Below are 16,514 nucleotides of genomic sequence, written 5' to 3'. Positions count from 1 at the left end.
CACCGGTATGTATGTTAGGTTTGTTACTGTCGGTGTCGCACACAACAGTCGGACATACGCGGTATTGTTTTTTTTTTTGTTTTTTTTTTTTTCATAACACACAGCAGACACAAATTTCTGAACAGAACGCCCTCTATGCTAAATATCTGGCTGCGTAATGTTCTGCATCCCTTGCAATATTTGTTATTGGCCATTGAATTAATTAATACACAATGGCTTCTGTAGTTGAACAATTTTTGCTTAAAGGGCATCATTCTTCGAAAAAACTCCATAAGAAGCAGATAATCACAGGTGCAGGGCTATATCAATATTTCGCAGTCGAACGCGTCGCTGCTGCCCAGCAGACTGCATGCACTCTGTGCACCATGCACGGGCTTTTCACCGCCCTCCCCAGCCCTCCAGCAACAAGCTTCTAACGTGAAACCTCTCTAATACTTCGTTATTACAACTCACTAGTCTGTGAACAAGCTCACCATCTCGGCAAGTGAAACTGATTAAACTGTAAACGGGGTGGAAACAAAGTCAGATACCGTCTGTGTCCTGCAAGCCTTGGCCATTGCACAACACACACATACGTAATCATACAACACACACACACACACACACACACACACACACACACACACACACACACACACACACACACACACACACACACACACACACACACACAAGAGAGAGCACAAAAGAGTTTGTTTGACCATGAAAGAAATTTCTTACAGATCATAAAGATGGATTTGAAAACTTTGAATGAACATTTAGTTGAAATAGAAAGGGTAAGAGAATTTGAAACAGTGGGATACGAACAGGAAAATACCAAATTTCTCTCTTCTGATGTGCGGCATAGACAGAAGGACAGCATCAGCAGATATGAATGTACATATATCTATTTACCGATCTCCAGATCATCATTTCTTTCTTTTTGTTTTTTATCTACATGCCTTGTGTTTCGTACCTACACGTTCAGATTGCGAATGTTTACAGGTCCTCGAATGCACCTCCATGAGAAGTGTGTTTATTCTGGTTTTTGCTCGACGAATTTTTCTTGACTCACTCTTCATAGGACAATGCCCTCAGCAGTTATTCTTCTTATGATATCTCTCTGCGTTCATGAAACACCTTGAGCCCTCCCAGATACACCATAGCAATTTCTATTTTCCTCTTTGAAACTTCCTGCCCTTGTTGCTGAACATCAGTTGCTAGCTTTTAGTCACATTTTAATGAGTTTGACGAAAATAGTAAAGCAATTAAAAACAAAACAAAAAAGTCGAAACAACAACATTTATTTGAAAAATGAAAATGTCAAAGCACCTAAGCAATAAAGTGGATGAGCGTGAGCAACACAATATGACAATAATAGGTGAGGAAATATCTTTAACATTCATTCAATCTCTTCTAATTCTGTGGCTCGCACACATCAGTTCTCATCTTCATCTCATCTTTTGTCCCTCTAGTTTCTCCCCCTCTTTCCCTCTCTCACGTTCCTGGTTCATTCTTTCTCCCCCTCCATCTTGATGTTCCTCTCTGACATTCTCCAATACTGTCTCTTCTCTTTTTTCACACCATCGCACTTTTTCCAACCCTCTCCTACCTTTTCTTTTTTCCTTCCCATACCATAATCTTCCCTCCCTTCTTCTTTCTTTCATTGTTCTTTCCTTATTTTTCTTTCTCTCCCTCCCTCTCATTCATCATTCTTCCATCGATTTTTCTTTCGTCTTTTTTTTTCTCATTTATGCCTCCACTCTTTCTTCTCTTTTTTTGTGCAACGGGGATTTTTTTCTCAGAGGGACTTCTCTGTGACAATGCCCCTCCTATAAAACAGTCTCTCTATTGATGACACAGGTTTTTCCACTGCCGCCGATAGGACAAAGCTGAAGACCAAAGACATGAAGAGGTATCCGAAAGATCGCTGAAACTGAAAACAAAGAACTCGATCACTCGACGCTACTTCATTACTTACAAAACAAAAGTAAATAAGTCATAGGACAAAAAAGATTATGCTTAAACAGAAAAAAACATTGTTCTATGTCATTTTTGTCCTGTCTAAAATTATGTTTAACGACTACCACCGTGCATACGACTGACTACACGTGAGCTAAGTCTCGTGAGCTGCACGAGCTTTGTCGGACATCACCAGGATGTTGTCGTACCACGTAGCTGATGGTGAAGAAGACAGGGATGCGCGATGTCCACATGTCCGCCAGCATGATCATCGGGTGCAGCAAGTACACACAGAAGGACAAGCGAGACAAGGGCAGGAATCCCCGCCATGACAAAATGGAGTTGATGAACCCTGGGGCAGAGAGACAAACAACAATCTCAATGGCTGAGGTGACCCTCTAGTGACAAACAATGACATGAAAGGTTGACTCACCTGACCCCTCGCTACCCACACTTCACTCATCATGCAGTTCAAAGACCATCTCACTCACCACTCGCACACCAGCTAGTCTTCGTCACGAATTTACGACCATCCTTAACATACATCGTTATCGCTAAGACACTGGCTCACCTCCGTTTCCGGTTGCGCATGCGAAGATGATCCAGCACACGGCTAACGAGAAGCCAGTCCTAAACAGGGCCTCGTGCACGGCACGTGACTGCTCGGACCAGTAGAAAGGGTGATCAAGCATGATGCTGTTCTCGTCGTATTTAATGAACGTCGTCGTGCTCGTCAGTGCCAGGGTGCAGATCCACCCGATGATGCGAGTCGCCTGACAAAATGACAGGGAATACCATGTATGCCATAACTGTTGTGTGAAGTACTATGAAAATTATGTGAACAGACGCTCCAACAACAGACGGAGACTAATTATTGTTGTTTACCATCTTCTTTTAAATCGGCGAGACTTACTCGAGACATGGTGTAGAATCCCTTGACCCTGGTCAGGATGTACCCCACACCAAGGCCAAGGACGTAAGGAGCACATCGACAATATGTCTTCTGGAAGACGTTCCATGAAAAGTCATCGGCATTTCTGAAAAAGACATGAACCACAGAGGACGTGGACTTTGTAAGCACTAATTATGACAAGACACACAGACACACGCACGCACGTGCATACAAGCACAAGCCCGCAAACGAGGGCGTCGGGAAAGAGGAGCATCTATGTATAGATATCCATAAGCTATAGTAGACACAGAGAGAGGTAGAGAAAGAAAGAGAAAGAAAGAAAATGAAAGAGAAAGGGAGATAACGATCAGATTCATCGTCGGACTATCTAGCAAATAGAAGTTGCGACATTGTATATTGTATCACGTGTGGATTATTTGCCCTTTTATCTATGCTTGTCAAAATTGCTCACCAGAGGACACTGCCATACCTCAGAAAATCTCCGTTGACACTTTGCTCTAAGTAAGCAGTCAAGGCGCTGTGCATCACAACCACACCGCAGATGAGGAGGCCGCCAACAATTCTGAAACTGAAAACGAAAAAAGAAAATATCGAAGAAAACATCAAGAGATTTGAACAACACATCACATGGAACATGAACACTATGGATAACTCGAAAATCATGTGACCTACGATAACATCAAACAATCATCAACAAAATAAAAACCAGACAACATTGACATTTTGTGTATTTTGCTTGCTTCAGGTTTTAGAAGGGGGAAAAAACCAGCGGGATTATCCTTCCTCAGTGGTGATCTCCCTTTATCAACCACCGCTTGCTATGAGCTTTTTGTGCCCCAAAAGCGGTACACAGGTTAAATTAATTAAACCATAAACAACTTAAAGTAATTAAACAATAAACGTGGATGGGCGGAAGGTCAGGAGGTCAGAAGACACCAATGGTAGTGCGAACACTGACCCTGCAGCCAGGAAGAGGAGGAGAATGGGGGCCAGCCAGTAAAGCTGCATGTCGGCCGACAGGTACCAGCTCCAGGGAACGCACTGTAAAAACACAATGTTAATCGAAAATTCAGCGTGTGGTGAGGTAACACACAATATACTGTCAGACAAAACAATGTCCTGTCATAGCTGAAGTCAAAGTTAAATTCTCTTTTCATTCATCCATTCGTCCATTTGTTTCTGTCCCCTGTCTTTGTATCTGTCTGCCTGGTGACAAACCTGGTCGTCGTGGCTGCGGTAGAAGTTGTTGATGTAGAGAATATTTGTCCACCAGTAAGAACGGCAGCTGCTGTAGTACTCTGTACTCTTCCTCCACCAGTCAGGACCTCCCGAAAAGTATGGCAGGAGACACGTGCAGAACATGATGAAGATACCGTATGTTGGTGTTATCCTGTAACAGGAAACAACTTGGTCAACAAATAACCAAAAGATAAACAGTTTTCTGATAACAATCTTAGCAATAAATAGCTGTTAACTCCTGTAATAAATTCTCCAATGCTTTCTTATAGCTACAATTGCAAATCATTATTTTCGTTTTTTAAACTTCCAGCGATAGTCAGGAAGAATCGACCTCATGAACACTGTAAAAAACAAAGAGGTAGTGTAACAAACAGAAACACATACTGTAAAAAATAGAGATGCCTACTGCAAGAAACAAATCCCACCTGCAAGAACAGACATAGGTGTTGTAAGAAATTGCTTTACCTACCGTAAATACCGGTGCAGGTAGAACTGACCCACTCGCTTGGCCGACACACCTTCGTCCTGCCTGACGGTCAGCAGAGACAGGTAGGCGGTCAAACAGCCGCTGGGACATACAACACCAGGGGTTAGTTTGAAAAGTCTGCTATCCAAAATACCCAAACAGGATTTGAAGAAATTAGAAAAGATAGGAAATAAATATGTGAAAAAAGTTTATTAACATCCTAAGCAACTTAAAATTTAAATTGTAAATGTCTTTTGTTCTGGAAGTTCATCTTGATGTTACGGGAACTGAACTATCCTTCACAGCATTTACAAAGTGAACTCTTGCTATCTCTTGTAGAGATGACTTAAGTTGAATTTTTTTTTTGTTGTTGTCGTATTCCTCTTTGACTGTCTATATATATATAACTTGAAAAGAAAATGCTCGACAGCTAGTTTTAAATAAATTCAGTCAAAATAATTTTCTTTCTTTCGAATATATTGAATATTGAAAGATGATACTATACTAAGGACCAAGCGCCTTGATACGATTTCGATTAGGGGTGTGATGTTCCATTATTTTTCAAATAAAATTACCAAAGATCTTTTTTGACACTGGACTGTTTTTTGTTCTTCTTTTTTTTTTTTTGGCTTAAACCAGAACAAATTGGACGTGTACAAAATCTATACCCAAACGAGCAAGAGTACTAAGATAGAAGAAGCAGTACTACGGTACAAAGAATGTGTTCACCTGGAGACCTGTTTGAGGCTGTAAATTACCTGAGAACAAAGAAAGTGTCAACAGCCAATGTAGAGTTGATAACAACCTGGCCAAGGACAGTTTCAAGAGCTTCTGCTGCTGTCAGACCATTCTCTGAGAAAACGAACAAATGAAATAATACTTGAATCAAGGATCGTGAGAGCGAGTGAACGAACGAACAAACTAATCAATGAAAGAAAAACACAGAACAATAAAAGTACAAAAAGGAAGAAGAAAAGAAATAAAATAATAAAAAGGTAGAAAGAGGAAGATATGATAAGAAAGTGTAAAAGGAAGAATGATTAGATAGAAAATAAGGAAGACTTAAGAAGGCAGAAAGAAATAAACAGAAAGAAGGGAGTAGATTATTAGAAGGATAAAAACATAAATTAATAAATGAACTAAAGAGAGACAAAAACAAAATCTAGAATGAGTGAAGGAACGAAACAAAGATGGCCACCTAAGGTAGCCAGTGGATATCTGACTAATTAAGTGACTAAAATTAATTTTCAGGGAAAACAAGAAAGGTTACCAAAGAAGAGAGCCATGAAGTAGAAGGAGTGACCGACGACCACCCAGCAGATGGACAGGGTGCGGAGGCCGTGCAAGCACATGACGTCATCATCACGTGAGTCAGTACTCAAGATGGCGCCGGCGTTGCGTGGCAACGAGAAGGCCAGCAGCACGTTCTTGACGCTGAGGCCTGCACGAGTGGAGGATGTTATCATTACGTCAACACAACGAGCACGTCTCGCGCAAACATAACTGCACGCGCTTGAGCACATCCACACACTCATCCCCACCCTCTCCAGCACGCGCGCCATTGATTGCACGTGAGCCTCACTTTAGTCCGATACGACCTCGTTATCACAGTCAAAGGGAGACAACCCAGGCTTCACCTTCTTTCCCATAGTCTTGGACAGAGTCGTCGTCCGTGGGCAGGGGGGTGATAGCACCTCCGTTAGAGAGGCTCGTCACCATTTCTTTTTTTGAGGTTGTCGTCGTGGTGTCCGCGCAGGTGATGTCGTTCATCTCGAAAGCCATGTTGAGGTTCTCGCTGAAGTGGCGCGTGCTGTCATTTTCCTCCCGTATGCCGTAGACGACGTCGACAACAGTGCCAGCGACAACGAGGATGGCGATGACGATCAATATACAGCTGGAGTAGAGAACATAAATGACATGGGGACTGGCACATTGACACCAGTGACGTGGGGACTAGAGCAGGGGACAACAATGACCGGAAGTGATTGATAATTTTCGATTAAAAAAGTAGGTGACCAGCTTTAGTTGATAACAGATGAAATGTGATAGACACACGTGTAGACGATAACAGCGCGTAGATCAAAGCAGATAAAAACAATCGTAACACGGATTTTGAACCAAATAAATAAGAATTTATGCAGAAATATTCATTTTTATTTGCACGTAAATATATGCTGTAAATATAAGTTGTTATTTTATGGGAAAGTGTTACCAACAGTCGATGTTTTCGCACCAAAGAAAGATGAGATGGGGACGTACAGGGGAGGGGGTTAGGGTTATGGTAGGTGAATGAGGCAGTGTTTAGTGAGGCCGTACAGGTGTTGGCTACAGGTGGCAATCTAGTCTCCATTGCTGGAAGCCTGCCAAGCTCCGAGTGGAGGCAAACTACAGCCGTTGCAGGTGAACTACAGCTAGTGTAGGATCCCTGTGCTGCCCTGTCTACACTGCCATTTAGCTTTGATACTCTTTGTGTCAATATTCTTCACTGTGTAAATGCACTTCACCTTCTTTTATCTCAGGGGTAGCATTTTTAAAAATAATTATTGTTATATATAATATAGAGTTGTTGTGGTGTGTAGGACATGCGCACTCATATTTACACAGGTGCATCACGCGCCTCTTAGTTGTGAGCGTGGAGTGATGCGAGACTGTTCACTCAAATATTCATAAAATGTAATCATTTCGGTGATTGCTTCACAACACCTGTCCAGCACGATGACGAGGACAAGGAGTTGCACACATGGCTGTCATCATACTCACATGGCGACGACAGCTGCCGGGTCAGAGGTCGACAAGGTCGGCTCCTGACTACACCAGAAGTCCGGGATGCTGATGTTGAGAGGGAAGCTCACTGCACACACACATCATTTATGTTTGGTACGGTGAACTAGTCTGCCTGCAAGCTGTTGCTGATTACTGTGAAAATAATGTAGGCGGGAAGGCTACACAGGTAGACAGGAAGACATTCATCGTGAAGTTGTTGGAAACGAAGATAATGTAAACTGTAAACACGGATGTTGTGTGGGTGGTCAAGGGGAAGCGATGCAATGTTAACGACACCTCGAGGTGTGTGGGTGGCGATGAGTAATACTGGGTTCAACATGAACAGAAATACCAGCTTTGTGATAATGAATACTGTTGTATGACGATAGCAGTCATAGTGGGATGCTGCTGCTGCTGCTGCTGCTGCTGATGATGATGATGATGATGATGATGATTATGGTTATTATTATCGTTGGCATATATATTTTCCATAGATGAACAGATATCTAATACAATTATGATGTAATCTCCTAGGCGTGTAACTACCCCATGGTTGAGTGTACACTTGCTAAGTGGGATTGTGTAACGCTGGCCAATTCTGACTGTCACGTGGGAGTGGCGCGCTCTTGACGGAACTGATAATGTTATCAGTGACACGCCTCCAACTGTTGTCATGGTGACATCGTCTGACGCTCTAAAGACCGCCTGCTGACGCACACGGCGACTGTCAGACGGGACGATGATGTGGGAAGATGACAGCCTTGGCAACCAACTTTGAAAACCTCCGTCTGTCTTACTGACTTGCTCAGTCATCTGACCATTTTAACCCTTTGTAAGCTATCAGTACTTCTAAATATAGACTTGGACATCACCAGACTCAGTTTACTATCTTTGTAAGCTATCATGGCCATTGTACAGTCGTGGGAAATTACTGTTATTATTATTATTATTGTTCTAATTATTATATATTATTATTCTAATTGCTTACTTAGTTTAAACAAGCATTAGAGAGGTAATCCATTGCGGGTATATTTTAAATACAATTACTATACTCGCTGTTCCAGGACATAAAACTGTTTATCATTGATGTGTGGCTCGGTTAATTCCATTTAAATGCTCGACTACATTAATAAGAGAGGAGAAATTAAAGCACTAATTACACTTAAAATTAGTATAGAAAGAGGGACATTATTTCATAAATAACCATTGATTGTACACAAACAGCATCCTTGCCTTGAGATGTTGGGACAGCACACCTTGCTATTTAACAGTTTGACAGTCACTTCTAGTGACCCTTCACTGACATCGGCGCAAATTCATTTTTATGTTATTAATTAAATAATTAATTAAAATTATTAAATTCGAGAAAAAGACCTGATTGGAAGAGTAGAAGAGATAATATATCACTGCAGTCGATAGTACTAACTGAAGACAAGCAGTAATAAAAATACACCTTAATCAGTACTTGTTGATTAAATAGATAACAAATCAATATAAACGTGACAGAAAGTGCAAGCTCACACAAATAGATCATAAGCAGGTCAATATTTCTCAATATCTTATCCGACATCTAGATGATAACTGTTGACGATTGGAGTGACATGGGTTACAATACGGTTTGTTGTTTTCTGATTAGACTGGCGACAGCTCTCACTGTGACAAGTAAAGAAACAAACAGATGGACATCACCCCTTTGTTGTAAAAAACACAGTTCGAACGCTTTTCATTTGGGTTGCCATGGAGCCCATCACATGCTACTTCACGTGCGCAACTGAGTGTGACTCAGCACGCGCTTGCCTGTCATCAGCCTGCAACACCGACCACGCGACAGCAGACGCCACGACTGCACGAGATGATTAGGAAAGAAAAAAAAAAAGCAGGTGACGAAATTCTGAGCGGGGTGCGTCCTACATTTACTCCAACAGCCTTCCTCCCACCCTTCCTTCCAGCCTTCCTTCCAGCCTTCCTCCCACCCTTCCTCCCAGCCTCCCTCCCAGCCTTCCCTCCCTCCAAAGACCTGTTTGCGTTGCAATCGTCGCACGATTTAAGCAACCTTGGTGCTTATCTGATTGAGTAAAAAAGTAGGCCAGCAGCCTCGAACCAAGGCCAGATAAAGGACGGGCGACATTTTTGCCCTCGCTAGAGGTGTATGATGACATACTACGTGCAAGATAAAAGTTAACTAGCACAAGTTGAAAAAAATTCGCTTTACTTCCCTTCTTAAACAAGAGAAAATAAAATAATGGTCATAAAAATATATCTGTAATTTTTGCAAATTTCATAAACGTGTGAGTTGTCTTACAGTGCTTGCCTGCTGTGAAAACAACTCATTGAAGTTAAATCTTCACATCCCGCTACAACATTGCAACTTATGCAGAAACAGTTTAAAGACAAACATGTACACTCGTGCTTGTAAAGAATCATAGCAGGAAGGAAACTAATTGTATAAAGAATAATCTTGATATTCCCCGAAAGAAAGAAGACGAAAATATTTGTTTCCGACTGCCTTGCTAGTTGACAAGTACCTGGGTGGACAGCCTTAGCTGAACCGATTTCGGGTGGAATTACACCATGTGAAAAGGTTGTCATGCAGTTAGAACTGGGTAGAATGGTAAGGCCAATAATAATAATAACAACATTTTTTGTCCGTTAACAAACAGATAGGAGTGTGTCGGAATCATACAGTAGACCCACCCCAAGTTTAAAATAAATCATGCAAACAGTTTAACAAATAAATGATGAAGACTTGAAAGAATGCACACATCCTGCCACTGCTCTCTTCAATTTACTGAGGCCACAAATCAGTGTTTCTTGATGCTGGCCTCGTACCTGTCTCTTCAGTCCTTGCATCACGTGATGTCAGTGAAGGGTGGGGTGATGGGAAAGCAGCGGTTATCACAATTTATCAAACACTTGTGATGTGGGTGAGGCGGAGTTTTCACGAGTCACCCTCAACCCTGGTTAACGACCCTCAGGGTAATCCACATCATACGTTGGGTAGATTAAGAGCAACAAGGAACAACAATTACATCCGACAGGTGACTCGAGATGAGTTTTGACATGTCCACACAGTTTAATTATGAACTTTTTACTTGTTAAGAGTGTAGTCGGCAGCTAAGGAAGAGACAGGAGATGTGGAAATGGATGGCAAAAAAAAAAAAAAAAAAAAAAAAGGCAGGAAGGAGGACTATATTTTTGTCATCTCTTGAGTGTTCCTTCTTCAACAGACTTGTGAAAACATTCCCCTGGAACATATCCAGGGCATGCAGCTACCTGCGCACCTGAGTTAGTCGTTGGCCGCCAACCAAACCTTCAGAAGCTCGAAAAAGCAAGAGTGTCTTGTGTCGAATATCTAACCTCACAGGTCAAACAAAAGAAACTTGACCTTTTACAAAGGTGAAGGGCTTCAGAAAAAATCTGTTAAGCGATGGAGATTTAAAAGTTTCATGCGTCCAACACGTAATCGTTATGTTATCTTGTATTTACCTACTGGCAATTCGGTAAGAAAAAACGGGCCAAGGACATAAATGTGTTAGAGAGGAGAGAAGGGGTGTTTAAAGGGTCTTGATAACATTAGAAAATCTCCAAGGGGTGGGTTGGTGTTGGAAGGTCGCGGAGACACAAGTAAAAGTCCCTTCAAATCATGAACTTTAGTGAAAACTAAACGGACTGAGGAGCAACAAGAAATAAGAAAACACCACACCACATTGGGAATGCATGCTGGTGATTAACCGTTACACGATGCAATCATATCAACATTGGTAATACTTAATGAAAATAAACTGTGGAAACCAGCAACCACCCCATGACAGGCAGACGAACATTTAGTTACTTTACCCAAAAGTCTCCACTTTATAACTGAAACTATGACTTAGTGTAACCCTACCCATCTGTATTTCTATCTTTCATCCGATTGTTTTCGTGGTTTTGGGGAAAGATAAACAGACAGAGAGATGTAAATAAATACTCCTATCATGGAGGCATAAGAAGCTTGCTACATATGCACAGACAGGACCAGATACAGAAAGCAAAATATTTTAGTTAGCAGACACAGACTTACCAGTTGACAGAAACTGGTTGATGTCTGTGTCATGACAGGAGTCTGGCAGGCAGCCATACAAGCTGAGTGTCACCTCAGGTAGAATGCCCTGATATTGAAAAAAAAAAATATATCCCCAGTCAAAACAAACAACAACCCAGCCACCAAACTCGCCCACCCCCCCCCAACCTAAAACCAAAACAACTGGAAAAAATAAAAAAATAAACAAAAAACGGACTAAAATAAGCAAAAACAACAAGAAACATGAATACACTCGCTCTTATCGTTTGACATTGGTGTTGTTCAAATCCTTCTGTTCACTGCTACAGTTCATACACTTTAATCAAGGTGAGTTCTGTTTTCCACTTTGTGAAACGTTTAAAAGCGGTTAATGAACAACAAAGATAATGAGATAAACGACATGATATATTTGCAATCATTTATCATTGTTATAATTTTATATTAGATAAAGAATTATGCTTTTGATAATTTTGTGAGATAAACGATATACTTTTGTTATGAGAGCGTGTGAACTTTGAAAAAAAAAAACATGTTAGTGCAACCTTGAAATCATTATTTTACATCAACTTTACAATAAATATCATAATAAATGCTAACGATGTCAGACCTAAATTTTAAGAAGACCTCAAAATAGTAATATTTGTTATTAATAACAAAGCTGATGTATTATGATTAACATTTGTTCTACCTTTCCGGGTGTGGGTGGTAGAACCCCAGGGGTGCAATGATCTGTGCTCCACAATAATTTCCTTTGATGCGACGAGAGATGGTGTTACTGTTCTGGACAACGTGGCTGATGTTCAGACATTGCTCCATGTTGCCCAACATGTGAGTGTTGCCTTTCAGAAGAGCTCGACCTGGCTTTCCAAAGGCATCGAACACTGGGGACAGAATAAATCATGATCCCTCTTATTTAGACAATGACAATGAACTATATCCGACTACAAAACAAAACAAAAAACCAACAAAACAAAACAAACAAACAAACAAACAAACAAACAAACAAACAAACAAAAAACAAACAAACAAACAATAACAAGGTTTTATTTTTCATTGCATAAACAACACTGCCATGTAAACCCTCAGAATTTAGAAAGATCATTACAATAATAGTAAAAAGATTTGACAGATTGTTGTCTTCATGTAAAATTGTTCAACTAACAAAGGACGGTAGATACGAACACCGTATTCATTGCATTGGTTGATACAAACATCCTGATAAATAAAAATCATTATATCTTAGTCTGTATCTCAAACTAGTCTCAACCTCGTGTTAACCTCGAGATAAACCCAGCGACACTTGGAGATAAACGCGCTTAGCATGCGTGGGAAGATACGATTTTGTTTTAATTATAGTAATCGTCTGACTTAATTAACTAGGTGATTAATTGTGCAAATGGATGGCTGATTAAATGAGTTTATCACCTACCGTCTGACTGACACAGTAACCTATTACTAGTCCTTACATAACCAGAAGATGGCGTCCAGTCGTTGGTGATTACGACAAAGCATCGTGAGATCAAAATAATTTCACTACTGTTATAAAATTTTCACATTTTTTTCTGAAAATTGTTAAAAAATTACAACTTAGAAAAAAAATAGAGAATATTTGCGATAGAAACCATAGATTGAAATATTGCTTTGAATAAATAGAAGCTGGGAACTTTTTTTTTAATATTCCCCCTCCCTCGATATTTGTTTCTTCTTATCTCTCTATGTCAAGAGTGAAAAGTGCTTTGAATGAAGGGTCAAAATGTTAAATCCCGTCTAAATGTATTGAATGCTGTGGTGAAATATCTTTGAAAACAATCCCATTGGATAGTGATTAGCCTGGTGAAAGGCATGTGATGATTGCTTATTGAGGTTAAGGATGGTCAGGGTTGCGGTATCCTTCCCTTCCCTTACAGTAGAATATTGTCTCACACACACACACATTTTCTTAAACCAACAACTCTTCAAAAACTCACACGCTTTTAGCTCATTTTCTCTTCATGTAGAATGAAATATTTTCTGTTTACACTTCTAATTAAACAGTTTTAAAAGCAAAGCGATGTTATTAATTACATTTTGTTCAAACACAGACAAACGTTTCACAAGCTTATATTTCATGCACGTGGTCGTCTGTATGTACATTTTGACTTACTCTGAATAGCCCAGTCTTGACCCTCAGACAGGTCACCCAGGAAAAGCTGAAGGTCAAGGACACACTGTTGCATCCCGGAAGTGGCTGCGCTCAGACTCATGTTGCTGGCCGCATCGCCCAAAGCCTCGGCAAGCAACTTGGGGATCTGAGGTATTAACTGCAAGACAAAAAATTTGTGAAAACATTGACAACCAAATTATATCAACAAAGCTACATGGAATGTAATTAACTGTGATATCGCCAAGGCAACATCAGAGGAGTCAATCAGAATTTGTTTTACCAAAGTAAAATGACAAATTTTCACCAGCCCCACGCCATCGAGCGGTGGAAGATGGTCGCAAATCATTGATCAGCAATGGTTGAGGTCGTGTTTCAAGAGTTCAGCCGCAACTATTTTCCATTTCCATTTCATTAACACTATGAGTTAGACGCGACACGCACAGAGACAGAGGGAGGGAGACAGTGACACTCACCTTTCCTCCCATCCCAAGCATGTCTGTCAAGGCACAGCTTTCACCAAAGCACCAAGACTGCCAAAAATGGAGTTTGATACTGATGGGTCTTTCAACAGGTCTCCTAACGACTTCACGAGGTCCGGAGTCAGCAGTTTCCCAATAAGAGCTTGAAAGTCTTGGCCTTTGCCCATCGTCTGCAGCACCTTAGGCAGCAAGTTGTGAAGAAGGTTGGTTACCATGTCTGTGGGAATGGACTTCAGAAGTGCCTGGATATCCTCTGGATGATGCTTTGGAGAAAGGAATCATCTAAAATACCCGACAGCATGGTCGTCAAAGTGTTTAGTCCTCCAGGAATCAGTTGGTTTAGCACCGAAAAAAGTTGCGATCGTGGTATGTTCATGATAGTACCCAGGATGCTTTGTATGGAGAGCGAGAAGATGAAGTCAGCAGGCAGCTTCTTGGTGAGGTCGAGCAGAAGAGACACAGGAGCCTTTGGGGACCAGTGAGTTGACAGCCTCTAGGGGAAACGTGTGGATGAGCTTGATCACCTCGTCGATGGGCAGGGCTGTCAACACATTACCCAGCACTTCGTCGGGTAGGTCAAGGGTCACGTTGAGGACAACAGGGACAGGCAGGGTGTTCAGCAAGAACGACAACCCTTCTGCCGGAAGTTTTTGTAGCACATTGGACACTTGTTCAGGACGTAAGAGCAAACAGAATTTTCTCCAGCTCAGGAGATGTAAATTCAGAGAGCAAGCTTTGCAAGTTCTGCCCTGGTAGCAGAGCCACGATTTCAGCAACTTTTTCAGTAGGCAGCAGTGTGGTCAGGTTGTGCACAGTATCTGGCGGCAAGATTGCGGCAAGCTTTGCCAGCTGGTCCGCCGTCAGGGATTCTGTCAGGTTCATGATGGAGTGGTCTGGAAGTCGTTTTAAAAGCACCTGCACAGCATCCTGGGAGAAGGAGAGGACAAGATTGCCCACTGCTGCTGGAGGTAAGGACGCCAGCAGTTGCGTCAAATCAGCGTCAGACAGCGCAATGGTGAGGTTGGCGACACCTGCCGGCGGAAGGCGATCTAGCACGTGAACACTCTGATCTTTATCGAGGGATTTGAGGATATGAAGAAGAGACGCCGGGGTAATTTTTCGGATGATCTCCATGTTCTGATCTTTGTCAAGGGTGTTCGTGAGGTTGACGATGCTGTCGAAGAAAGGGACATGAGGAGGCCCCCGAGCTGATCCTGGGAGAGAGCTTTGGTAAGGTTGACGATGCTGTCCGAAGAAAGAAGTGACAAAAGTTCTCCCAGCTCGTCCTGCTGAGAAGATGTGCCAGAGAGATAACTCCTTCAGGAGGCAGTAAACCCAACAGTTGTCCTCGCTGCTCCTGCGGAAGCTTCTGTGATATCAACAGGATCAGAGACCCTGGCAAAGCCATCATCACTGTCATCCTCATCGACTCGTTCAGCAGAGCCATCGTGGGGACGATGGTGTTGACCGGCGCCTGAGCCACGATACTGGGAATGTCGGATATGTTGGCAGTGACGATAACTCTCACTAACGAACGTTTGGCGAGGTGATGTGAACGTTCAGTGTTGATCATGTCAGGGTCCTTAACTTCCGCCGCCATGGAGGCTATAAAAATAAACAAAGAGAGAAAAACTTTGTACATGAACTGTCTATCATTTGAGTAAAGTAAGCATTTATTGAGATTTATTTCTTTCTCACGTTGACATTATTTGGGATTTCTGAATAATGTGTAAGTCTTGTTTGTTCTAAGCACTACCTTCAAAGAATGTTTCTCACCTTGTAATGAAATGAATAAAACACACACGAGTAGAGCAGCTGCCATTTTGTGTCGGGTACCCATCTGCAGGCCGCTGGGATTATTTCTCTTTTATTTCCGGTTCTCTTGCTTTCCCTGCAGCCACTCACAGGGGAAAAAATGTTTGACCTGGAAAATTCATTGAACGAAGATATTTAATACTTTGGCGATTTTTCTGATATGAAGGTTTCACTCAGCGAGCAGATTAATTCTATCTTTTCACACGAGCACCGGGCTAATACCACAGGTGTGCAGCAGAATACCCTGGGTACATTGCTATCACAATGAGTACTTACAGGAGCGACTGAGGCAGGCCAGCTGTCCACGTGTGTGCTCGGGTCACTCTGTCTCGTGCAGTTGACGCCGAGGTCGTCGTGTGGTGGGATCCAGGGCCGACCAATCGCACGGGGCGAGATAAACATGTAGCCTGGGTGTGTCAAGGCTTGAATAACATGCAGACACGTGACCCAGTGACAGCAGCCATCATCCAGTCCTCATTCTCTTGACTTGTAATAATCAGTTTTAAAGGTCGTGGGTACACGCGCAAACACATACACATCTACTCCTCCTGTACACAGACGCAGATAACTACATACATATATATATATACACGTACATAAAAACACAGGCACTTCCCCTAGTAGATATACACTCAATTTATATCTATGCAATATTCTCTGTATTTTAAACTACATTTCGTAATAATAAAAAATAT

The 16,514-nt window shown here is 41.7% G+C and overlaps 1 protein-coding gene across 2 annotated transcripts; it reads right to left on the bottom strand.

Moving 5' to 3' along the window:
* Nucleotides 1-1,263: 1,263 nt before the first annotated feature.
* On the bottom strand, nucleotides 1,264-16,245 carry LOC112557676 (nose resistant to fluoxetine protein 6-like). 2 transcript variants are annotated; one of them, XM_025227668.1, is made up of 18 exons: nucleotides 16,096-16,245; nucleotides 15,781-15,928; nucleotides 13,999-15,609; nucleotides 13,526-13,682; nucleotides 12,071-12,263; nucleotides 11,383-11,470; nucleotides 7,320-7,410; nucleotides 6,197-6,453; nucleotides 5,830-6,000; nucleotides 5,318-5,411; nucleotides 4,563-4,661; nucleotides 4,073-4,244; nucleotides 3,813-3,895; nucleotides 3,324-3,422; nucleotides 2,855-2,978; nucleotides 2,513-2,714; nucleotides 2,151-2,293; nucleotides 1,264-1,915 (listed from the first exon to the last, which is right to left on the bottom strand). In XM_025227668.1, the coding sequence occupies exons 8-18, from the start codon at nucleotides 6,339-6,341 to the stop codon at nucleotides 1,781-1,783; spliced, it is 1,467 nt and encodes a 488-aa protein (XP_025083453.1). In that variant the 5' UTR covers nucleotides 6,342-6,453; nucleotides 7,320-7,410; nucleotides 11,383-11,470; nucleotides 12,071-12,263; nucleotides 13,526-13,682; nucleotides 13,999-15,609; nucleotides 15,781-15,928; nucleotides 16,096-16,245; the 3' UTR covers nucleotides 1,264-1,780. The 2 variants fall into 2 exon arrangements, with proteins under 2 accessions (XP_025083453.1, XP_025083454.1); XM_025227669.1 differs by lacking the exon at nucleotides 16,096-16,245 and having other exon boundaries at nucleotides 15,781-16,066.
* Between the last annotated feature and the right edge of the window lie 269 nt (nucleotides 16,246-16,514).

The sequence above is a fragment of the Pomacea canaliculata genome, linkage group LG2, assembly GCF_003073045.1.
Source record: "Pomacea canaliculata isolate SZHN2017 linkage group LG2, ASM307304v1, whole genome shotgun sequence".
Classification (NCBI taxonomy): domain Eukaryota; kingdom Metazoa; phylum Mollusca; class Gastropoda; order Architaenioglossa; family Ampullariidae; genus Pomacea; species Pomacea canaliculata.
Note: the sequence above shows the minus strand (reverse complement) of the source record. Positions and strands in the feature narration are given on the sequence as shown.